The following is a 24,624-nucleotide window of genomic DNA, read 5'->3' as shown; positions in this document are numbered from 1 at the left end:
CCATTTCACAGATGAGGAAAAGATGAGGGAGGTTGCATTCTCGTTGCACAGCTGGTACACCCAAGCTTCTCTCTCTACCTCGAGACTTTTTTGCTTCCTCAGCAGAGACCAGGCAGGCCTGGCACCTACAGCTCTACCTGGGTGGCAGTGCTGGTGCACCTTGCAGCCTCCATTTGTGTGCCCAGACTGATTGTACCTGGATCCGTCCCCCAAATAAGGGCTCCTCACTGATCATGGGGGAGGGGGAGAAGGGGGCACCCCTTCCTCAATGCTCCGAAGAGCCCAAATCAGAAGCCCAGGGAGGTGCTCCAGTTCCTATGGACCTGGTGCAGTAACTTCCTCTCAGATCTGACACCCCCATCTGAGAAGGGACGCATGCACAGACGCCACGTGCAGGTGTGGGATTCAACCAGCAGGTGGCGCCAGAGAAAGCCTCCCAAGTGCCGGAGGTGGGGAAGCCAGGATGGATACACCCACAGCCAGAGGGTTAAGACTCCAGAACTCCCAGGCCAAGCTGGGGTCTGGGAGGAAAGGGCAGTGAGAAGAGATGGCACAGGAACCATCCCAAGGGGTACAGGCCCATCCTCTCACCTGTGGCATCATCTCCCCCAGCTAGCGTCTAGGAAAGCTGACTGCCAAAAGGATAGTCTGGCTGTTTGGCAGCCAGATTTTGGGCCCACACTCCCATCAGCCTGACTGGGTTAGTCTTCTTCCTGTCTCAGTTTCCTCTCCACTTTACAGATGAGGGTAGCCTCTAGTAATTATCAAGATTTCAGGGGTACCTCTTCCCCACCACCATTAAACTCCCTTGTGATGTGGACTTACGGCAACAGAAGAGGGTTTAAATGCCCAGAAGTGTCCGTTTTATTTGTCAGTGCAGTAGGGAGCTAAGGCATGACCTGGTTGCTTCCAAGAGTTAGAGGGCCAGTGGTGGAGGGGAGAAGCAAGCCCTCGTGGGCACTGGGCCCCGAAGCTGCCTTCTTGGCTGTGGGCTGGGCCTCAGACCCGAGCCCCAGCAGACCCAAAGCTGTGTTGAAGAGGTTGATGGGGGCAGAGCCATCGGTGATGAGGGTTGATTTTAGGCCCAGGCTCTGGAGCAGTTTTACCTGGAAGGAGCAAGAGGCGGGCAAAAAGATAGTCAGACCCTGGTCCCTTCTATCATCCCCTCGGCCGCCTCTCCAGGGTGGGCTGCCCCCCTCTCTGGTCTGACATTGTAGCCCAAGCCATCCTCATAGGACTAGTCAGTGACAAGCAAGGAACATAAGGGGAGCCTGAGGGTTTCATCCCCTCCCAGGCCTCGTGGGCCTGAAAGCTCTGGGAGCTTTCAGCCAGGTTGCAGCCGTCCAGTCCTTCCTGTTCCTTAAATGCACCAGGTTTCATTCTTTGCACTTGGACCCTCTCCTGGGAAGCTCTCGTCGACTCTACAGAGCACTTAAGTATCCCCTCTTCAGAGGGGCCCTCCTTCCCCAGCTACCTTGACATGTCACCTCCCCCTTCACCATATCACCCTGTTGACTTCTTTCGAAGGGCTTGTCACAGACTGATGTCCCATCAGTTTACTGCTCTCACAGGAGCTTCTGCTCACTGCTGAGTCTAGTACTGTGCCTGATAGGACACCACGCTCGAATGACACGGGATACAGAGACAGTCCAAGTTACCACCTCCCCTCGCCCGTCTGTCCCCGACATCTTTCTAGGTGTTGTGTTTGCCTCCCCGGCTCTGCCTTCTTGGTTCCAAATATGGTCCCAAGACATACACACAAAGACATATACACACACACCCATGCCTGCACTCTCCCCCCACCTCACCTGCATCTCCGGTCCTGCCACAGCAAGGTCCCTGATGGTGCTGGGACCCAGGGCCTCTGTCATCTGCTTGAACTTCTTCACCTCTACCTCAGCCAGCTGCTGGGCCTTGCTCACCTCCAGCTCCAGCTGGGCCCGGGCATAGACCAGTTCGAGCTCTCGCACTTTCTTTACTCGCTGGAGCTCAGCCTCCTGGAAGGGGAAAACCCAGCATTCTTTTGATCGTGTGGCCCCTGGACATGTCCAGCAAGTCCCCCAGCCAGCAAACCTGAGGGAATTCAGATGGAGGGGATGGAACGGTAAACTTACCACCATCAGTTAGGGGTGAACCCTGGCTATGCCACCTTTTAGCTAGTGACCCTGGGAGCCCCTTAATTCAAGCCTCGGTTCCCTCCTCTGTAAGATGGAGAGAACTCCTACCCTTAATGGGATTTCAAGCATTAAATAAGATCTTGCATGTAAAACACAGGCAATACCTAGCATGAAGTGGGCCAGTGTTGGAGCACATGTCTGTAAGACGGGTGTAATCATCATCCTTACCTTCAAAGCAGGTATTAAGTAAATTGAAATAGGGCAAAAGACTTTGTAAACCACAAAGTATTTGGACAGGGCTTTCTGTTAGGGTACTTGGTTTCCCACATGGCTTCAGGGACTGCAGCCATCTGGCTTCTTCCAGACCCCAAGGCCACACCCTTCCACGGGCATCTCCCCCACTCACCGTCTCAATGGCCAAGGCCTCTGCCTTGAGCTTGGCCTGGATCACGGAGCCTTCTCCCTCAATGCGCGCCGCCTCTGCTCGGGACTCGGCCTCTGCCTTGGCGGTCCCAGTGCTCTCCACCGCGGTGCTGGAGACGGCACAGAGTCAGGGAGACCCAGGAGGAAGCCCAGCCCTGCCCTCCTCTGCCCTTGACTTATGCTGTAGCAGCACGAGGATGCCTGCGCGCTCACGCACGCACGCGCACACACACCCCTCGCATCAGCTGCTCTTCCAAGAACCCCTGCCATCTTTTCTTCTAGTTCTCCACCCACCTCAGAGCCTCCAGCTCCAAGAGCTCCCTGCGAGCTTTTTCAGCTTCTGATTGGTCTAAGATCTTCTGTCTCTCAAGCCGGCCGCGGGCTTCTTGTTCTAGTCTCTGAGCCTCGTGCCTGGGTGGGAGAGGGGATAGGTAAGACGCTGGCATGGGGCCAGAGCTGCAACAGGAGCTCCAAGGGCAGGGACCACTGGCCCAAGGGAGGCCCTTGACGTGCAAATGAAAGCACAGCGTGTGCACTGTGCAAGCCAAGTGCGATTCGAGGTGCAGGGGCATGTGGCTGTGACCGTGAGTCCTGCTTTCACACGAGTTACTTTCCAGTGGGGAAAAAAGGACAAGTAAACAGGGATGATTTCAGACAGTGACAATCTCCTTGGAAAATGGGTGCTACAATAACATGACTGGGCAAAGAGGGTGCTGCTTCAGTTGGGGTAAAAAAGGGCTCTATGACGACATGACCTTTGGAGGCCAGAAGGAGCCTGCCCTGAAGCGCAGGGAGAACATTCTGGCCAGAGGGAACAGGCAGTGCTGAGTTCCCACCTTGAAGAGCAGAAAGGAGCTGGTGGGCCTGGAGCATGTGAGCCTGGGGAGAAGGCTGGAAGGCGAGGAGGGGGAGGCAAGGCTGGACCCCAGAGTGCCTGGAGGGCCACAGATACGAATCTGGGTTCCAGCACAAGCAAGGTGAGAAGCCACAGAAGCAGGGGTGGCATCTATTCCCACCTTAAGTAGCCCAGGCTCTCTGCTGGGTAAGGAGGACAGCAGGCTGACCACCAGGGTGCCGTGTTACCCAGGTCCTGGCAGCAGGCTAGAGACAGGGACCCTGGAGAGGTCGGGGCCCACAGTGGGCATCGTGGAGAGCCAGGCCCCCAGGCCTCACTCACTTGGCAGCTGCTTCCTGGGAGTTGGTGGTGATCTCAATGGCCAGCTGGACGCTGCGCTGCAGGGCGTCCCGGGTCCTCTGGTCCACGGGCTCCACCGACTGCACATCCACACTGCTGACCACCAGCCCATTTTGGGGGAAGACAGCCCGGTCCCGGGGCTGGGGCAGGGCCATGCTGTCAGACCCCTTGGTTTCTGGGGGCTCAAAGCCAAAGACAGCAGTGCGAATGATGTGGGCTGAGTTCTTATGGAAGTCATCAAAGGTGACAGAGGCCACAGCCCCTCGCACCCGGGACGCAATGGCCTTGCAGGCGTCACCCACGAAGTCGGGCACTGAGAAGAGCTTGGCCGTCTCTTGGGGGTCCTTCCGGTCACTCAGCTCAAAGTGCCTGTGAGCAAAGACAACTCTCTCATCTTCCAAAAGGACACTGACACCCACCTTCTGTGGTTGGGAAGGGTCTCACGACAGAGAACGCTAATTAGCATCTGCTATGTGTTAGGTGAAGTCCTAAGAAACTTACATGTTCCCATTTTATTTGCTCAGCCACACTATGAGGTGGGAATGAGCATTACCCCCATCATAGACAAGGAAATAGAGGTCCAGAGAGGTTAAGCGACAGACCCTAAGTCACATAACAGGTGCCAAGCCAGAAAGTTGAACCCAGGCAGTGTGGCTCCAGGGTCTGTGCCCCCAAAGATATCAGTGCCCAGCTGCCTTTGTCACAGTCCTGGCCACTCAGTCAAGAGGTGAGAAACGCGCTTGGGAGTTGTTGAGTACTGCTTCTGCATCTGACTTATCTCCCCCAATTCTCATCACTGCCATTTGAGCTCTAACTATGGACCGGTCACAGTTCTAATTCTCACAGCATCCTTTCCACAGCCCCATTAAGTTGATGGTTATGTCCTTAACGTCATTTTACAGACTGGGAAACTGAGGAAAGCACCCAATACTTGCCCAGGCCCACAGCTAGCAAACGGCAGGGCTGGGATGCACACCCATCAGCCTCAGAGTACTTGCTCTTGACCACCCGGCCACTCCCACCAGTTGGGTCTGATTAATCTTTTTAAAACCTTGTAGTTACATGTTTGGCTGAAGTCACGCTAGGAGTTTAGCTGAGGAGTGTCCTCCTGCCGTTTCCCCCCAAATTCTACCCCCAGGTGAGCCCTCATCTTTCCTGTCGTTCCCCTTGGGCGTCAGACTGGATTTGCATGAACCCCTGGGTTTCCTCCTTGACCGTGGCTTGGAGTCAGGAGTTCTGCCCTGATTGTGAGCTCAGCACTCGAGGTGGCATCTCTTCTCTTCAGGGTGCCCCCGGGGCTGCACCAGCAGGGGCCCTGGCCCTCCCCTCTGCCCCTCACCAGTTGTAGGCAAGCTGCAGCTGGAGCCTGGCGTGGTCTGCGGTTTCGATGGTGATGATGTCCGTGAAGAAGTCAGGCCCCAGCAGCAGGCAGAGCACGCGGCGGGCGTGGGGACGCTTGGGTCGCCCAGCCGAGAGGGACAACACTGTGAACTGCTCCTCGGGACCCAGCGACACCAGCTCTGGCCCAAAGACCACGCTGCAGAGGGAGCCGGGAGTCAGAGGCCCGGAGAGGTTGTCCCGCCGCAGCCCCACACGGCGCAGCCCCACACGGCGCAGCCCCCAGGCCACCGCTCACCGGGCTCTCTTATCCCGGTAGTCGTACACCTGCACCGCGGCATTGTGGGGCACACGGTAGCTGACCACGTGGGTCTTGTTCCGGGGGGCGGAGGGCCTAGGAGTCTTGCATGTCTCTTTCTCACCCCTGTCCGCCAGAGGGTCCTGCCCCTTGTTCAGCAGCTCCTCCACCCCCGGAGGCAGCTCCTTCTCCCACAGGACTTCATCCTGGGTCAGCATGTAGGTGCTCCCGATCACAGCACGCACCTCAAGAGAGGAAGACGAGGAGGAATGTCACCGGCAAAGGGAGGAAGGAAAGAGCCCTACTCAGCATCCCTAAAGCGGAACTGGTCCAGGAGGTAGGACAGCATCGTGGTTAAATGTGGTCTCTGGAAGGAGGCCGCATTCAAGTTCGCTCTCTGCAAGTTCTGTCACCTTTGGCAGCTCTCTCACCCGTGTGCAAAATGGACATGATAGTGGCAACCTCATAGGGTAGAGGAATGAATGACATCTCACATGTCTAGTGTCAAGAATTTGGCATATAGTAAGTTCCCGATATTATTTCTTCTGGAATCTTCCTTCATGGGGCAGCCTGGAGGGCATCCCAGGGACAGATGCAATCCTAGGAAATAGGTAGCACACACTAACATTTCCTAGGATTCTGAGCTCTGCTTGTAGGTTGGATTCTTAAAGAGGTTGGAGATGTGGTCCTAGGTCTAACCAAGATCAAGGTTTAGGTGAGAGGCAGAGAGGAGGGATTCCACCAGGAAAAGGGTATGGGAGGGAGGTCAGGTCTTACTGTTCCTAGGCCACATCCCAGTCAGACCTTTATGCCGGAGGCCAGATCTGCAATGCGGACTAAGTTTCCATCTTAAAATCTGGTTCATCTTCTTGCTTGAGAGCTCTAACATTTGAAATTAGATATTTAAGACAAAGGGAAGGCAAAAACTCCAGAGAATGCCCTCATATTTAGCAGCCGGCTGGCTTGGATGCTACTGGCAACACTGCTGAATCCCTTCTGTCACCTCCACCATGCATCTCTCCATCAGCATCACCCACTTGCCCAGACCAAGCCACCACCAGGGCCACATGGCAGCGATGGCGCCCATCCCTCAGTTCTTACCCTTCCGGTTTTGACATCCTGCACGTAGATGCCCTCGTTCTCATCCAGCGGGATGGCCTGACGCTCTTCTACCACCTCCACCTTGGCAGGTGGCACGTACTCCAGGGGTCCACGGATGAGCCAGCGGTCCCCCGCCTGGTGGGAGACCTTCTCCTCGCCCTCCCCCTCTTCCAGGGGCCGCAGGGCCCTCAATAGCAGCCCCTGCTGTTCCGACAGCACATATACGTTCTGGATGCCTCGTTCCAGCTTCTCCCCGGGCTGGAGGAAGAAAGACTTCTCCCCCTAGTGGGGAGAAGCGGGTCAGGAGCAGTCGCCACCCAGGGCTGTGGGTGCCTCTGATGGTACCTCCTTCAGCTCCATGTGACCATGGGCTTGTGCTGAGGACAGGAGCCCCCAAAAGCACCCTCCCCACACTTACATCATACAATGAATCATTATCTAGACTGTGAGGGACTCTACAAATGCCTGTAGATCTGGTCAAACCTGCCCTGGGACTTCCCTGGTGGCGCAGTGGTTAAGAATCTGCCTGCCAATGCAGGGGACACAGGTTCAAGCCCTGGCCCAGGAAGATTCCACATGCCACGGAGCAAGTAAGCCTGTGTGCCACAACTACTGAGCCCGCGTGCCACAACTACTGAAGCCCGTGTGCCTAGAGCCCGTGCTCCACAACCAAGAGAAGCCACTGCAATGAGAAGCCCGCGTGCAGCAACAAAGACCCAATGCAGCCATAAATAAATACATTAATAAATTTTAAAACCGGCCCTGAAAATTCTGTAAACTGTCAAGGTCTGGGTTCTCACAAGCTCAATAGTTAAGAATTAATCTATTATTGCTTTATTTCTCCCATACTTTGTTGGCTTGGGATGGTGTAGTCCAGAGTTGGTAATCTCTGATCTTTGGGCCAAATCTGGCCTGCTGCCTATTTTTAATATATAATATAAATACATATATGTGTATATATATATTTGAGAAATAACCCACATATTAGAAAATACACCTATTTAAAGTATACAATTCAGTTGTTTTGGTATATCCAGAGCTGCCCAACATCACTACTGCCTAACCCCAGGACATTATAGTCCTGAAAAGAAACCCTATACACAGTAGCAGTTACTGCCCAGCCCCACCCCACACACTATGCATGGATTTACCTATTCTGGACATTTCATGTAAATGGAATCATACAATATGTGGTCTTTCACGTCTGGCTTCTATTGCCTAGCCTGATGCTTTCAAGTTTGTCCATGTTGTAGCACATATTAGAACTTCATTTTTGATTTTTACCTTTTTGAATCATTTCAAGAACATGAATGCCCTCAACCCCAGAAAGATTATCTATCATCCTTTTGACTGATATTCCATTGTATGGATATACCATATTTTTCATCCATTCATCAGTTGATAGACATCTGGGTTGTTCCTATTTATTCTACCTCCTGTTTTTGCAAATAAAATGTTACAGGAACACAGCGGCACTGGTTCGTTTACAAGCCGTCTACGCTGCTTTCACGGCACAACAGCAGAGTTGAGTAGTCGCAACAGAGACCATATGGCTCACAGAGCCTAAAATATCTACGATCTTCACAGGAAAGGTGTGCCCAGCCCTGCTAGTCCCACATATAGTTCAGAGAGGGGATGAGGTAGAGGATGCAGAAAGGGTAAACCAAGAGATTTGTTTGATGCAGGATGACAAAGTTTCCAGAACAGAGGGATGTGGAATATTAGAGAGAGTTTCCAGGTTTACAGACACAGTGCAGGGCCAGGGAGGCGCTCACAAGACAGGCCATGTGTGACCTCAGGTCAGGGATGCCAGAAAGATCAATGAGACAGGGTCTCAAGGGATAGAGACAAGCGTGCACAGAGGGAGCCAAAACAAGCTTGGTGTTTCGAGAACATGTACCGAGGCGGGGAGGAGGGCAGGGACTGGGGTCCAAGGGCCTTAGGCCACTCCAAAGGCATTCACCTCTGGGTGAGGTGGAGACACTGACCTTGACCACACGCTTTTGCCCCAGCTGGTTCTTGCCATCTGGTCCCACCGGGTCGAGAATCACACAGTAGTTGTGGGGACCCAAGGTGGTGATGGACACGACCCCCATCACCTCCTCATAGACATCTGGTACGTGGGCGTCTGTGTCCTGCGTGGTCACCAGCCACTCCTCCCCAGTGCGGTGGGTCACTCCCCTGAAGTCTCGGAAGTTCTGCCGAGCCCGGAGGTGCAGGGCTGTCTGTAGAGCGAGATGTCGGGGGGTTTGAATAAACCCACCTCTAACTTCCTCGGGGGATCTGGGAACCCTACTGGCCACTAAATGATCCAGGTCTAAGTGACAGTGTCTACCAATCCAGGAGGACTTCTTAAACCCTTTCAGGTGACCCAGGACACTCCTCAGGTGATCTTATTTTCACATTCTCTGACACCATTCTCTGCCACTCTGAGAGTCTCCCACCCAGGGTCCTCCAGAGCACAAACCTTTTCCGTAAGGATCACAGCATCCACCACATCGAGAACCTCCTCAAACACTGCAGGAAGGTATGCACCCACGGAACGGACCAGCCATTCTTCTCCTGGGCCAGGGGCAGAGAGGCAAGGGTCAAAGGTCACACAGCCTGTTCCCCAGCTGCCCCTTCCTGCAGCCTAGACAACAGGACACCCGCAGAACTTTGTGGGCCACTTTGAGATGCCACTGCCCCTATGCTCAAGGGTCTGACAGGAGTCATTGTTTTCCTTTTTTGAGGCCAGAGGAAAACCAATCCCTACCCAAGAAAGATTTAAAAAAAAAAAAAAAAAAAAAAGCCCTTCCAAGTGCCCAAGTTGCTACATTCCAATACTCTGCTAGGCCTTCTCTAAGCTCCAAAGACCGACTTTTTTCCTTCCCCTAAAATGGGCAGAACTGCCTCTATTATAGCTGCAGAGGTCATTGAGCCTACTGGAGAAGCAAGAGTGCTGGGGGAAAAGTTCCAGTCTGGCTCTTCCTGGCCATAAACCCAGGCCTCAGTGATGTCATATGGAAAATGGGAGTCGTGGTGCCTCAAGGCTGTTGGAGGACTAAAGAAGTTACTGTTTGTAAGGCATTTGAACCACACCTGGCTCAGTAAGCACGGCCTTTGTGAAGACCTTATTTAATACATCACATTTGTCAAACACAATTACTAGTTGTATATGAACACCTGCTTTGTTGACCTAGGAACAGACATGGCCGCTGCCTCCAGCTCATGATAAAGGGTTGGGGGGAAGAAAAAGCCATGTCAACATGATCGTGATCACAGGATCCGGGTAGAGCCTCCTGAAGTGGGTGGGGGGAAGCAGCAGGGGGCAGCCCAGAACAGCTGGCAAGAGATACCAGGGAAGCATTTCCTCCAGGCTACAAGTGGCTACCCCCAAACTTCCCCACTTCCCCTGTGGTTGAGGCACGGCCTGCCCCCCCAACCCCACCCACCCACCGTCAGCATCCCTTCAAGACCCCACCTGTCACTCTCTCCTTCCCCTCCCGGTCCCAGCATTCCTTGCGGGCCCTCAGCCGCAGGGCCTGGTTCTGCTTGATGATTGTTGCCTGAATGATCTCCACAACCTCCACCTCCTTCCGGGGGATATACGTGCCTGGGAAGGGAAGATGAGATGGGTGTTGAAGGTCAGAAGATATCAGGGCTAGAATGCGAGGGCAGGAAAACTCTGACCCTGACCCGGCTGGAGAGGAAATACTTACCAGGTCCTTCAAATAGCCACTCATCTCCTGCCACCACCTTGTCTCCATTCTTATCCTCAAAATCCAGGAGCGCCTTAAGATGGAGGGCGGTGTTGGGCAGAACCACCTGCAGTGGGGTGATGTCCTAATAGGGGAAGAAGGGGGGTCACGGGGTATTCAGAGCTGGGACCCCTGGAGTCAAACCTGACACCGTGAAGGTCAGAGTCCACAGCATCAATCTCTCCATGTCCCAAAATAAGACTCCGAGTGTAATGTACAAGGTAGGTGTGCCCCCCAAGCCATCTGGTCTGAAGAGCTAAGATGGAGTTGAGAGCAAGAGGCTGACACTGCTGATGGGCCAAGGACACACCTTCCTCTGCAGAAGTGCTCAGATCTTGTTATGAACTAGAAATCCAGGTGGGAAACTGGGTAGAGGGCTTGATGGGAGACGTGGGAGAAACATCTGAGAAGCTGAGTAAGTGAATATCTCATGGCCCAGTGTGTACTGGGGCTCTCAGGAAGTATAAGGTGGTGGGAAAGTATAAACTTCTATAACAGGCACATTTGAAGCATGAGGCTTTGTTTTCAAGGTTGCCTCATGGTCACAAGACAGCCATTGTGCTCCAGCCATCACATCTCCTTCCATCAGGAAGGGGGACCCAGCCACAAGCTGCCGAACCTTTTTAGAGGTTTGTACAAATGTTTTCTACAAATAGGATTTCACTTGATCTTTGATCCGAGGGAAGCAGGAAGGCAAGGAAAGAGGCTCATAGAGGCTAAGGGACATGATCAAGGTCACACAACGAGTAAGAAACAGAATCAGGATTTGAACCTCAGCCTTATCGAAGCCTACCTGCCACTCCTTACTCCAACTAGAGTAGCCCCCTGGGAGGAGAAGCTCACATAACTCTACTTCACCCACCGACCACACTCTGGGTTGGAGAGGCCAAGCTGGAGGTTTACTGCCCAGGCAAGCCTTTGCCTGGACACCTTCTATGTGCACGGCGCTCGGCTGGTTGTGGTGGAGTCAAGACATACCCCCATCTTCGTGGAGCTGAGGTTCCAGTGGGTGATAAGACAAACACAGACTAATGCCTCCAAGCAGACTGTGGACCGGGTCAAGGGGAAGAGGTTGCAGAAATCCAGGTGAAGAAGTTAGGAAAGGCCCTCAGAGAGTAGCATTTGAACTGGGGCTCAAAGGAAGAGCTGGCTTTTGATATAAAGGTGTAGAAGGAGGAGGAGGAAGGTGTGAGCATTCTGGGAAGAGCGTGTAGTCCAGTACGGTTTTCATTTCTCACATATACTCCATCGTCACTTCCTGTCTGTCCATTGCAAATCCAGGTGCACCTTTATCTATCCCTGCCACACCCTCACCTAAGCTGCCAACATCTCTCGCCTGGATGATGGAAATATCTTCCTAACTGGTCTCCTGGCTGCCTCCTTTGTCTCCTTTCAGTTTGTCCCGCACGCTGTTACAGGCTTTCAGCTTGAGTGACTAGGTCCAGTAGTTATCACTAAGTGAGACTGGGAATATGGGACAAGAACAGATTTGGGGGTAAGGGGAAGTGTTAGGTTTGGATAGCCAGTATGAGGCGACTGTGGGACATCTAGGAGAGGGCTTCCTATAGGCAGCTAGGGGACTCACAGCCTGTAGTTCCCAGCTGAGGTATAGAGTTGGGTGTCTTCAACACAGATGAAGTGATCAAGGCCATGGGAAAAAAAAAAAAAAAAAAAAGAAGGCACACAGGATATTCAGGACAGAACCTGAAGGCAGAGGGGATGGGGAGAAGATGGGAAAAAAAAGATGTCCACAGAGTAAAACACAGACAAGTTTTAGTAAGAGGGTAGATCAACAATGGACGTGGCCAAGAGGGTCTGTGAGACACAGAATGACAGTCCACTGGGCCTACACTTAGGATGTCTTGGGGTTTTGCCAAAGTGGGGTCAGCAGAGGTGGGGGGCCAGATGCAGGGGCTTGTGAGGCACCAGGGCAGAGAACATCAAGTTGTCAAAGTAAACAGGAAAGATTGTAAAGCAACTATACCCCAATTTAAAAAAAAACTAAATAGGAAAGAGAAAGCAGATAGCTAAAAATTAGATTGACAGGGCCATTCATAAAAGCCCATACAAATTTAGTGTGCATATCCTGGGACCCAGAAATTCTTGTTAGTTTCTACTCTTTTTTTTTTTTTTTTTTTTTGCTGTACGCGGGCCTCTGTACGCGGGCCTCTCACTGTTGTGGCCTCTCCCCTTGCGGAGCACAGGCTCCGGACGCACAGGCTCAGCGGCCATGGCTCACGGGCCCAGCCGCTCCGCGGCATATGGGATCCTCCCAGACCGGGGCACGAACCCGTATCCCATGCATCGGCAGGCGGACTCTCAACCACTGCGCCACCAGGGAGGCCCAGTTTCTACTCTTAAAACACAAAAGAAACTAGGGCTCCCCCGGTGGCGCAGTGGTTAAGAATCCGCCTGCCAATGCAGGGGACATGGATTCGAGCCCTGGCCCAGGAAGATCCCACATGCCGCGGAGCAACTAAGCCCGTGTGCCACAACTACTGAGCCTGCGCTCTAGAGCCTGCGAGCCAGAACTACTGAGCCCACGTGCCACAACTACTGAAGCCTGCATGCATACAGTCCGTGCTCTGCAACAGGAGAAGCCACCACAATGAGAAGCCCGAGCACCGCAATGAAGAGTAGTCCCCGCTCGCCGCAACTAGAGAAAGCCTGAGCACAGCAATGAAGACCCAACACAGCCAAAAAAAAAAAAACAAAAAAAACAAATAAATAAATTTATAAAAAAAGAAGAAAAAGAAACTAGCATGCACAAGGGCACACACACACAAGGATATTCACCACAGCACTGTTTTTCCGTATAAATTGGACACATCCTAAATGGTAACTCAGGAGAAGGGCTGAACCTCTATCTATCATATGGAATTACAAACAATTAAACAAGAAATGACTTATGCACCAAGATGAGAAGTTCATTCAAAATACACTGGCAAGTGACAATGTGCTAGCCCTTATGCAAATAAGTTATAACCAATACTTTTTTGGATACATACTTACATGGATGCACAGATGTATCTGGAAGTGTATACCCTGAATGGATGACAGTAGATACCTCTGGGGATGGAGAGCAGATACCGGTGGTGGAAGTCAGACAGGACTTTACAGTCTTACGAATGCATTCTTTAGATGAAAAATGTGCACAAGTAAGCCTTCAAGGCCAGAAAAGGATGGAAGAGGCAGAGCCCGTTTATTGGCCAAGAGAAAGGCGCCAGTAACGGAGAAGTTAAAGACAGGAGAGAGAAGCTCTAGGTGGGGATAAGATCAAGAAATAGAAGGATGCGTCTTCCTGGGTTCGCGGATGCAGGGGAACCTCCTAGAGGCTCCAACAGGTAGAAAGGAGACACAGGGAAGGAAAGGGGACACAGACCCAGATCCTTCCAGATGGCCTCAATTTCTAAGTAGGTGACCAAGCTGTTTGAGAGTGAGAGGGCAGAAAACAGGAAGAGAGTCGAGAATGATCAGTATTTAGAGACATGCAGGGGGGGAAAGAAGGGAGAGAAAGCTGGTTGGGAAGGAAACATTAATGAGAAGGCTTGGGTTGGAATGAACCACTTACCCCACTAGCTACTTATAATACTGCTGGGGTGGATCTACCTGAGTGAAAGGACAGAAAGATCGGGGTGGAGGGGTAACACCGATCGAGGACAGGGTTTGGGCGCAGGTCTAGCACACGAAGAGCGTGTGTTAAAACGACAGGGTTCCGCTGGGGTAGGGAGAGACCAGGAAGAGAATCTGAAGGATAGAAGTGGGATTCAAAAGCCTGGAGGCAACATGACAGCAGAGGAGGACTAGGAAGGGGAGACTGATGGCTAAGGAGGAGCTGGGTTTAATTTCAGAGGTGGGGCAACAAGGACCTACTGCATAGCACAGGGAACTATACTCAACATTTCGTAATAACCTACAAGGGAGGAGAATCTGTGAAATAGATATGTATGTATGTATAACTGAATCACTGTGCTGTACACCTGAAACTAACACGACACTGTAGATCAACTTTACTTCAATAAAAAATATAAATATTTTAGCTAAAAAAAAAAACTTCAGAGGTGGGGCAGGTGCAGGAATAAACCACCCAGTCCAGAGTGGACATGGCACTGGGCAGGACTGAAGCAGAAGATGTGAGGGTCAGACTTGAGGTCAAGAAGGCCAAGATGTTGACAGGGTTATCGCATGGACGTTAGTGAGGCTCCCAGGAGGGCCGGGGAAGGGAGGCCCGAGCCAGGTGGCGGCTCAGTGAAGGGAAGGAAAGTGGTGTGGGTAGGGGCCAGTGCCTCCAAGGAGGGCGAGTGTCGACTCTCTGGTAGAAAAGGAACATCTTGGTGGCACTGGGCTCAGAGGAAGGGAAGGCCCTGCCTTCCTGGCCTGGAGCACATGGGGTCTGAGAATAAGCCGCTGTGAGCTGGGGCCGCCGGGGGAAGCACAGGTTAAAGAGGCAGCGATGAGGAAAGCTCTCTCCACCCTAGGGAGCTTTTTTTTTTTTTTGTGGTACGCGGGCCTCTCACTGTTGTGGCCTCTCCCGTTGCGGAGCACAGGCTCTGGACGCGCAGGCTCAGCGGCCATGGCTCACGGGCCCAGCCGCTCCGCGGCCTGTGGGATCTTCCCGGACCGGGGCACGAACCCGCGTCCCCTGCATTGGCAGGCGGACTCTCAACCACTGCGCCACCAGGGAAGCCCCCCTAGGGAGCTTTTAAATGCTGGTGCCCACCCCTCCAAAAAAGGGGGAGTGCTTTCCCTGGCGGTCCAGTGGTTAAGACTCCGTGCTTCCACTGCAGGGGGCACCGGTTCCATCCCTGGTCAGGGAAATAAGATCCCACATGCCACGTGGCCGGAAAAAAAAAATTCTGGTGCCAGACCACCCCCCACAGCTCCCTCCAAGAGAGGGATTTAGCTTGTCTAAGGCAGAACCTGGATATGGGTGATTTAATTTGTGACAGGTTGAGACTTCATAAGAGTTGCAAGAATACTACAAAGAATTCCCTTACACCCTTCATCCAGATTCCTTAAGGGTTAACATCTGAATCATTCTTCATCACTTAGTATCTCCACGCACATTTTCCCCAAAGTGCCTGCAGCTAAGTGGACAGGAATGCCTCAAAGCTCCTGGGTCATGCTCTTATGCTTCCAGGATCAAGAAGCACTGCTTAGGGCTTCCCTGGTGGCGCGGTGGTTGAGAGTCCGCCTGCTGATGCAGGGAACCCGGGTTCGTGCCCCGGTCCGGGAAGATCCCACATGCCGCGGAGCGGCTGCGCCCGTGAGCCATGGCCGCTGAGCCTGCGCGTCCGGAGCCTGTGCTCCGCAACGGGAGACGCCGCAGCAGTGAGAGGCCCGCGTATCGGAAAAAAAAAAAAAAAAAAAAAAAAAAAAGAAGCACTGCTTAGTAGAGAAGCCCAGAGTAAACAGTGTAAAACGGCAAGGAGGTGAAGGTAAAGAAATGTTACAGAAATGAAGGCGGGGTGCCCTCTCACTCTGGCCCAGGGCCTTAGGGCAACATGGACGAGGGCCTGGCTGGCACTACAGGTCTGTGATGACTTCCCATGGAGCAGCCACAGGCGTCCCGAGCCTGGGCCTCACCTGGTCCACCACTGCTGTCACTGCCCACCGGCATCTGGCACTGTTTGAGAGAGTGAAATGCTTACTCTTGGCACAAGTCATTTAGTGTCAGACTGGCCAGGAGCTTCAGGCAGGCTCTGGAGCCTGGAAGATTAGGTCCGGAGATGGGCTGACAGCTCTCAAAGGTCTGACCTGGGCATGTGAAGAGGAAGGGGATGTTTGGGGAAGGTGAGTGGAGGGTCAACAAGTCAATTCTGTCCCAGTGAGAACCAGCAAATGTCACCTCCCACCCCCTCCCATGGCCCCAATTTGTTTTCCCTCCAGAAAGCAGTGCTGAGCCCTAGGTCAAGGTAGCAGGACAGGTAGAGTGGGTACGGGAAAGGTGAGCAGGTACCTTTTCCAGCACCTCCCCTGGATACAGGGGGAAGGGGTCCTGGGCCAGCCGGATCTCTAAGTCAGCGTGGCAGAGCCGTACTTGTCCTGTGACGTCGAACAGCACGGCGTTCTGGGCGTCCCGGGCCACCGGGTTGGTTACTGTGCAGTAGTGGCGTGGGGGTATCGTCACCATGTGCTTGGGGGCAAACAGGACCCTGTTGGAGGGTGAGAAGCAGTGTGAGGACCCAGGGGACCCCCCGTTCCTATCCCCGAAGGAGGCGGCGAATGAGAAAGAAAGCTTCCTGTCACCCAAGCCAGGGAACAGGAAGGAGGAGATGGACGATCATGCCAGCCAGGCTACCAGGCCCTCCTTGGCCCCAGGTGCCCACATAGCCCATTCCCAACACCAACCTCTCATTGTCCTGCCGGATGTAAGTCTTTGGCCCAACCTCCACGTGGGACACGTTGCTGTTCTGGTCCAGCACATGGATGTAGTGGTATGGTGGGATGCGGATGATGGACTCTTGAGCTGCCATGGTGACTCCTGAGCCCAAGACAGCACAGAGTGTGAAAGACAGATGGGGAGAAGACAAAAGATGAGTCCAGGGGGCTCGGGATGAGGTGGGCATGAAGACTGGCTGGCGCTGGGGGAATGGGCCCTTCTTCCTCCGGCTCAGATTATGTCATCCTTCACTGTCCCCACACCCATCTGTTCCTTTCTTCCCACCCAGGGCAGCCCATCCAGACCCCATCCCTGCCAAGAGATGCTTGATGCAGTTAACCACAGAAGCCCAGGGTTCTCCGCCAACTCCTTTCCCTCATTCCCATCTACTTTACCTCCCCCAAGCTTCCTGAAGTACTGGGAGGGGCTTAAGATCAAAACTTCCCCAATCTCTAACCCCCATAGTGTAGGAGGCGGAAGCACACCAAGCTGGGAGAGGTGGTCAGCCTCTGGCGGTGCTGTGGGTCTTCCCCAGCACAGTGGGGGGCAGAGGCTCTGAAGAGCTCCCTGGCTCCTCCAGGGGCAGGCTCCTTTATTTCAGGGGATCCCAAGGGCCCCAGCTGTATGCAAACATTAGCCCATAGCCCAAGAATGTTTGCATGATCTTTGCAGCCCTCCCCCCTTGAGCTTTAAGCAATCCTGGGATGAACTGTTTAGATGTGGGCCGCCTCTCAAGGAAGGGGTCCCTGATGGAACTGACGCTCCCATAGAATCAGCTGGATTAGAAACATCACAAAGGGGACTTCCCTGGTGGTGCAGTGGTTAAGAATCTGCCTGCCAATGCAGGGGACACGGGTTCAAGCCCTGGTCCAGGATGATTCCACAAGCCATGGAGCAACTAAGACCATGAGCCACAACTACTGAGCCTGCGCTCTACTGCCCGCGAGCCACAACTACTGAGGCCCGCACCTAGAGCCCGTGCTCTGCAACTAGAGAAGCCACCACAATGAGAAGCCCACGCACCACAACGAAGAGTAGCCCCCACTCACCACAACTAGAGAAAGCCTGCGCGCAGCAAAGAAGACCCAATGCAGCCAAAAATAAATAAATTTTAAAAAATTAAAAAAAAAAAGAAACACCAGAGTATTCTAGTCCTTTCCTCCCCAGTTCTCTGTGGTCTGTTGCCACCTGTGACTCCCTGCCATCATGGGTAGGGGTGGGTGGGAAGGAGAAAGCGAGTAAATGAGTACTGCATTCTGTCCACCCCCACCCTAACTGCTTCTGAATCCTGGGTGGTTACCTCCAGTGCTTGGCCTGTTCAGGAATGTCACACCGCCTACTTAAACCCCATGCCTGCCTCCAGCATGCCTTGGACTTTGGACATGTCCCCTGGAGTCACACAAAGGGAACCAAGTTTACTAAGTGATTCAAAGCCTTGCCCTCCGAGACTCTGGTCCAACTTTTTTTTTTTTTTTTTTAATTTTTTGGCCATGCCTGCATTGGAAGTGCAGAGTCTTAACCAATGGACTGCCAGGGAAGTCCCGGTCCAACATTTTTGAAGCCACCACCAAAAAGGAGTGGTACCCCATCTAGTCCACCATCCATCCAGCTTCCAAACTGGGTGACAAATGTGAAGTGAGAAGGAGGAAGAGGGAGTGGCTTGGCACAGGAAAAAGAGGCCAGAGCCACAAAATTACAGAATCAAGGCCCAAGAGTTTTACTTGATCCACACAATCTGTAAAATTTCTTTTGTTTAGAAATTGTGAGTTACCACAAACTTCCAATTCCTGCTTCTCTTGAAGAATGAGGAGCCAGGCCCTACATTCCCACGTGGCAAACTGATGAGAGCCACATAGCAGCTGAGCCCTTTAGACAGGCCACAAGCTTTCCTGCTTAACCATAGTCCCCACCACTCCCAGTTGTCTTACCCCTGGTGCTGATGCACTCACATCACCTGTGTGGCTCCTCTCTAAAACCTTCCAACTCAGCATCATCCAAAAGGACTTTCTACAATGATGGAAATATTCTTAACCTGTGCTGTCTTTGGACTGACCACATGCAGCTATCGAACTCCTGAAATGTGGACAGTGTCACTGAGGAACTAAAATTTTAATTAATTAGTTATTTTTTTTCAGTTCAAACTCATTTCCTTTTTATTAAAGTCCAAGTTATGTTACATGGTTTGGTACTCAACAAAGGAAAACTTGTTCAAATAAGGTAATATGTTATTATCAATATTTCCAGGCGATTGTTTACAATCAAGTAGCACTATCAATAAATTCTCGGGAATCCCATCCATGGGGTTTACACTTTGTCAAGGCCCAGTTCCTCTGGAGTGGAGATTTTCAGTTCTTTTAAAGTTGGTCTAAGTTCCTGGATGACATAGGGGTAGATTTCCTTATGAGGTTCTGCTTTGTCCTTAACAACCTCTAGGATGCGAACTGCACTAGCAAAATCATTTAAGCGTCTGCATGCCTGCAAAGCAACATCAGTGATTTTGGGTTCTGGAACCAGATCATAGCCAACAATCGTGTTCATCCCTTTACGCAATTCCCAAGCATCAATATCTGGCTTATTGAAGTATGTCACCCAGCGAGCAGCAAACTCCTCCATCTGTCTCATGTGACCCATGGGAGTAGCAGCGAATTGACTGGGTAACAGCGGCGGGACCCGGGGGGCTGGTCCGGGAGACTGACTGCTGCTACCGAGCAGCGCAGCGGCAGGCAGCAGTGCCTAGCATAACAGTGATGGCGGCACGCAGGTTAAGGCTGAGAAGCCGGGTGTGAGCTCAAGACCGCTTGGGAGCTCGTGTTTAATTTTAATTTAAGTAGTCAAATGTGGCTGGTTGATCCCATATTAGACAGTGTGGCTCTAATTAGTTGAGTCCCAGGTAGGGACAATGAGTCATTCAAGGCCACACAGCAAGTTGGTGGTACCATCAGGATGAGAATCCCGATGGAATGCCTGGTCCTGTTTCTCTCCAGTGGCAGTGCAGTACAATGGTTAGGGGCATGGATTCAGCCAGACTACCTGGGCTTATTTACAATTCTGATTTGCTGCTTTGCCTGGTACTGTTTCCTAATGTCTTACCTCATTTTCAAAGAGGTTACAGTTTTGATCTGTTTTCTTGGTACACTTTCTACATCAGGGGGATATTATTCTGCTCCTCATTCTTTTTCTTGCAACTTTGTATGGGATTTGATCTTGATACTTTTCTGTTGCCTGTTTGTCAAGTTAATTTCCCTTAACTTTTCTAACAGCAGAGCTCCCTCTTCTGTTGATTTCAGGGAGTGTTTGAAAATCCAGGTGCTAGTTTTCTGCTTCCTGTTCTCCCCACTCTTACCTGGACCTTCACTTTCCTTCCTCTCTACTGCCCATCCTGCTCAGCTGTGCTTCCATTCCCCAGGAGAGGGCCCCACAAGAGCACCCCACCCGCACCCTGGGGCTAGGACTGCCTGGATCTTGGTTCTAACCCTTACTGGATGGGTGATCTCAGACGAGTCCTTTGCCCTCCCTATACCCGTTTCCTGGCCTGTGAACTGGGGATAGATAGGTCATCAACCCAACGTATGTGGACTGAGTTAATCATAAAGCACTTGGAACAGAGACTGGCTCTTAGCAGCACTATGTATGTGTGTGGCTTACAGCTGAGGGCCAGCTTCCCTATCCAGCTGGAGGATGTGACCTAGCACCAGAGGCTCCCTACCCCATCTGGCATCTCGGCCTTAACCCTCACTTGTTTACTGATCAGGAAGGTGGCAGGTTTTTGTGTCACCCCAGCTGTGGGCCTAGAATAGCAAAGGAGCATCTGACAGCCCAGTGAAGCCTCTTCCTGGTTCTCTGCAGGGCAGAAGCCTGGCCAGGAAGCCAGATGGGGGAGAGGAAGGGCTAGGGCTGCAAGAGGAGGGTCTGTGCGGCCCCACAGGGAAGATTTAAACTCTAGAAGGCCACGCAAGGCTGGGAAGCAGCCTCCAATGGCTCCTTTGGACGATCCCTCACCCCCTACGGCTGAGGCCTCTCTACCATCTGTCACCCCAGCTGGGCCCAGTCAGGGGGGCCGAGAGCTTCGTTCGCCCAGCTCACTGACTCAGCTGAGAGTCATCCTTAAAGCTAATCAGGCTGGGCTCCTGCCTTATTCGGAGGCCATGCCCTTGCCAACTACCCTTGTTTCAGTACCAGGACCCTGTCTCACCTCCCTGATCACCCACCTACCCAGCCCTAAAGCTGTGCCTTCCATGTAAATTCACCTGCTAAGTTCACCCAAGAACAGGTTTTGCCTTTTCAATCTTGCCATCCCCAGAAGTGAGCCTCACTAGAGGTCTCTCAGAGATCCAGGGGGACCACCCGACTCAGGCAGCATGTTTGTGTCTCAGATTTAGACGTCCGTGGTTTACCAGATAACGTGTACAGTTAGAGCATTTCACTTCCAACATACCAGGGTCCTCAAAAGACAACGGCTGGGGCTTCCCTGGTGGCGCAGTGGTTGAGAGTCCGCCTGCTGATGCAGGGGACACGGGTTCGTGCCCCGGTCCGGGAAGATCCCACATGCCGCAGAGCGGCTAGGCCCGTGAGCCATGGCCGCTGAGCCTGTGCGTCCGGAACCTGTGCTCCGCAACGGGAGAGGCCACAACAGTGAGAGGCCCGCGTACCGCAAAAAAAAAAAAAAAAAAAAAGACAACGGCTAAGGATCATGTTGACCTTTGGAAGGTCCTGCCCAGCCCCGAGTTTGGCCCCAACTCCCTAAATTCACCGAGACCTCCCTTCAGTGTCTGCTTCCAAGATCTGCCCCCTAGTCTGCTCTCTGGGTACCTGTCCAACCTTGCCTGATTACATTGATCCTCATGTGTCACGAGGCTCCTGCCAGAACCAGTCAACTTTTACCCAAAGTCTCAGAGACCAGTGGCTCCCCCACTGCACCCCACACACCAAGAAGGGAGGGGTAACGGCTGGATGAGCAGAGAACAAAACAGCCTGTAAGAAGAAGCTGGCTTCATCCTCTAGTGAAGAGGCAATTCTTGCCGTTTTGGCTCAAGAGTAAACTTGCTAGAGCAAAATTTAATTAATGAATGAGTCATATCATTACGTATCAGATTTTCAGTGTCAGTTGTGAGTGGCTGACAGTGAATCTTAAACAGCAGATGCCCAGGCGACCAGCCACACTGGGTATCGGTCTGCAGCATCAGCATCACCTGGAAGCCTGTTAATAATGCAGAATCTTGGGTTCCCCCGACCCGAGAGCTGCTGAATTAGTCAGCATTTTAACTAGATCCCCAGTGATTTGGGCATACATTAAACTATGAGCAGCTCTGGTCTATAACAGCCTCTCAACCCTGCCTGGCTGTACATCAGAATCACCTGGAGATCTTTTAAAACCACCCATCTCTGGGGATTGATATAACTGGTCTGGAGTGGGGTCCTAGCATTGCTATATAGAAAAGTTCTTCCACTGACTCTAATATATAGCAAAGATTGAGCTCTGTCACTGCCGATACGACCTCGGGCCACGTGCTAGCCTCCAAGCCTTACTCTCTTAGACTGGAGTGGGAATAAAAGTGACTGTTTCCTGGGGTTAAAGGGGTTAGAGACTGGAGCATGTCTAATACACAGTAGGAGCGCGACAAAGGATAGCCTGGAGGAGGAAGACCAAAGATGAACCCAGATGGCAAACTGTTCCTCAAAAGCAGGGAATGTCATGTATTTTCCCCCAGTTCCTCACCCTCAGGTCCAAGTAGACCCCCAGCCAGCACAAGTCCCCTTGTCCCAAGGCCTGGGCAGGCCTGAAGTTGGAGGAAAGGTTGGAGACAGCCTTGCCACCATCACGTCTATCAAGCTTAGGTTTAGGAAAATGCACAGGAAATTCAGCACAGACAGGGAACTCATCTTTGCAGTTTCCCTTCGCTGATTTTAAACATTCTAGTCTTTGTTTAGAGAATGCAAGGTCACATTTCTCAGGGACTGCAGAGAGGCTGTTTTTACCAGACAGCTTCCCAATTTAGGGAAATGATTTCCTGCTTTGGAGGACTATAGTGGAAATTCTTGAGACTTTGTTTCACATAAATCACTTCTTTAGTAGCAGCAAAGTTTTAGGACCTTTTCTTCCTAGGAAAAATCTTATCTGAGCTCTAGCCCAACTGGGCCACTTTTCGGGAGCAGCAGCTTTTTCTGGGGACAGAACAGCTCTGCCAGCTCAGGATGATGCTTGTCCTATTTCTATCCTACCTCCAGATGCTGCCAATTAATGCCAGTCATTGAAGGTGAAGATTGGCTAGATTGGAAGTGACCCAGGAACCAGGTTTCAGAACCCCTGTTTTCTAAAGTCGCCCAATCATAGGACTCAGCTGGTCGTATTGATGCCCAGGCCTCACCCCAGACGCACTAGGCTAAGGATTCCAGGAACGAGACTCTGGAATTTCTATCTTTGGCAAGTGCCCCCCCCATTACAGCTCCCACTTATTAAGAACTTAATCTGTGCCAGGTATTGTGTTAAATGCTTTTAATTAACTCATTTCATCCCCCTAAGAACCTACAAATTAAGGAATTTGCTCAGGATCACACAACGATCAAAGGACGGAGCCAGAATTCCCCCTCAGGTATCGTGACTGCAGAGCCCCCAAACCAAGAAGTAGTGTGGTCTCCGGCAAAAATGGCAGTAACTAGAACAAGGACTTAAGGACCTGGGAGGGGCTGGGTACTCTCCAGGAGACAGTGCCAGTGCAGTTCAAAGGTATCTTCGGTAACCTAGGAGAGCAGCACCCAACAAGGAGGCCAGAGTAACCTTGAAGCTCTCTGGCTTTCCCTGGGCCAGCCATTCAAGGTGGCTGCCCCTAGGTTCCCATGGCTTTAGAGAGCTGCCCTGTCCAGAAAGCCTCACTCTCAGGGGAGGCTGAGTATACTGTGTGCCAAGGGTGGAAACAGGCAGAAGTTTCTGGCAGTTGGCACCCGTGACAGCCAGCCTTTCTCCCCATAGTATCTAGGGGCCCACCCAGACAGGAAGCAGAGAAAACAGGGCACACCTGCCTCTACTACTATCCCCCAACCCTCCATGCTGCTAAGATCCCCAGAATCTTAGAAGCATGGCGGGTCCAAGAGAGCTTCCTGTTTTCACTTCCCAGTCCCAAAAAGAAAAAAAAAGAAAAAGAGCCTTGTTCACCAAACTCCATGCCTTCTGGAAATCAAGCCTACCTTAAGATTACTCTGCCAATGATTGCGCAAATGACCTGCAAGTCCCACAGCTGGCATAGCCCTCAGTGGGGTAATAGGAAAGCTTCGATGTCTGCAGAGTTGAGGAATCTCAACGGGGACAAGTCACATTCTAAAAGCTCAAAGGGACAGGCCAGAGCTCAGGTCCCCAGGCGGAGTCTAGCAGGGACCAATCTCACTTCAGGAGGGAGTCTAAATGAACTCCTTAAGTTTCCTCTGCCCCTACTGCTGATGGGGTAGCTTAAGGTCAGAGAGGCCAGAGATTTGGAGGGGTGAGGGTGTTGGCAAGATGACACGTTGATCTACCTTTACTTCAGAAGCCAGAAAAAACTCCAAGGAAAGCAAAGCCTCCCAAGCCTAAGCTTTCACCCATCTTCTCCCGTTTCTGGTTCAGAGACCACCTGCCCCGGATGAAGCAAGCCCTAGAAGGCAGGACAGAGCTAGAGAGGGTCTGGAAGGACACAAGGTCCCACCAACTGGTTTGGGGCTTTGAGGCCTGTACGAAGTACTCACATCCAGAAGTGTGGCTGGCTGCAACAGAGTCCTCAGATCAGGAAACTCCTTCACCCAGCCCTAGAGACTTCCCAGTAGGGCAGGGCAGACTTGGGGGGTGGGGCTTGGGCATTTAAAGGGCCCTTGCAGCTGGTTCTCATTTGTTTGGTTTTGTTTTTTTCTCCTCTGGGCTGCTTCTACTGCAGCTGAAGGCACTGCAGCTCATTCAGTGCTCAGGAATTCCCACCTCAGAGCCAGCTGGCAGCACTGGCATGACACTGGGAAGGGTCCTCGGCCCGAGGCAGGGGGCAGGTGCTGACTGAGTTCACTTCTACCCC

The 24,624-nt window shown here is 52.2% G+C and overlaps 1 protein-coding gene and 1 pseudogene across 3 annotated transcripts; both read right to left on the bottom strand.

Annotated features, from left to right (window-relative positions):
* Positions 1–846: 846 nt before the first annotated feature.
* On the bottom strand, positions 847–24,402 carry MVP (major vault protein). 2 transcript variants are annotated; one of them, XM_082643927.1, is made up of 15 exons: positions 24,308–24,402; positions 16,564–16,696; positions 16,172–16,367; positions 10,174–10,297; positions 9,936–10,067; positions 8,940–9,034; positions 8,461–8,697; positions 6,473–6,754; positions 5,372–5,616; positions 5,075–5,272; positions 3,718–4,104; positions 2,835–2,951; positions 2,524–2,650; positions 1,809–1,997; positions 847–1,106 (listed from the first exon to the last, which is right to left on the bottom strand). In XM_082643927.1, exons 2-15 carry the CDS (start codon positions 16,686–16,688, stop codon positions 888–890), a joined length of 2,673 nt encoding a protein of 890 aa, XP_082500053.1. In that variant the 5' UTR covers positions 16,689–16,696; positions 24,308–24,402; the 3' UTR covers positions 847–887. The 2 variants fall into 2 exon arrangements, with proteins under 2 accessions (XP_082500053.1, XP_082500052.1); XM_082643926.1 differs by lacking the exon at positions 24,308–24,402 and adding an exon at positions 21,030–21,172.
* On the bottom strand, positions 18,735–20,831 carry LOC309817445 (cytochrome c oxidase subunit 5A, mitochondrial-like; annotated as a pseudogene). Its single transcript has 2 exons — positions 20,807–20,831; positions 18,735–19,381 (listed from the first exon to the last, which is right to left on the bottom strand). The product of its transcript is annotated as a cytochrome c oxidase subunit 5A, mitochondrial-like (transcript).
* Positions 24,403–24,624: the final 222 nt, after the last annotated feature.

The sequence above is a fragment of the Mesoplodon mirus genome (genome assembly GCF_964341445.2).
Source record: "Mesoplodon mirus genome assembly, chromosome: 15".
Taxonomy (NCBI): Eukaryota; Metazoa; Chordata; class Mammalia; order Artiodactyla; family Ziphiidae; genus Mesoplodon; species Mesoplodon mirus.
This window is presented reverse-complemented; position numbering and strand designations above follow the sequence as displayed.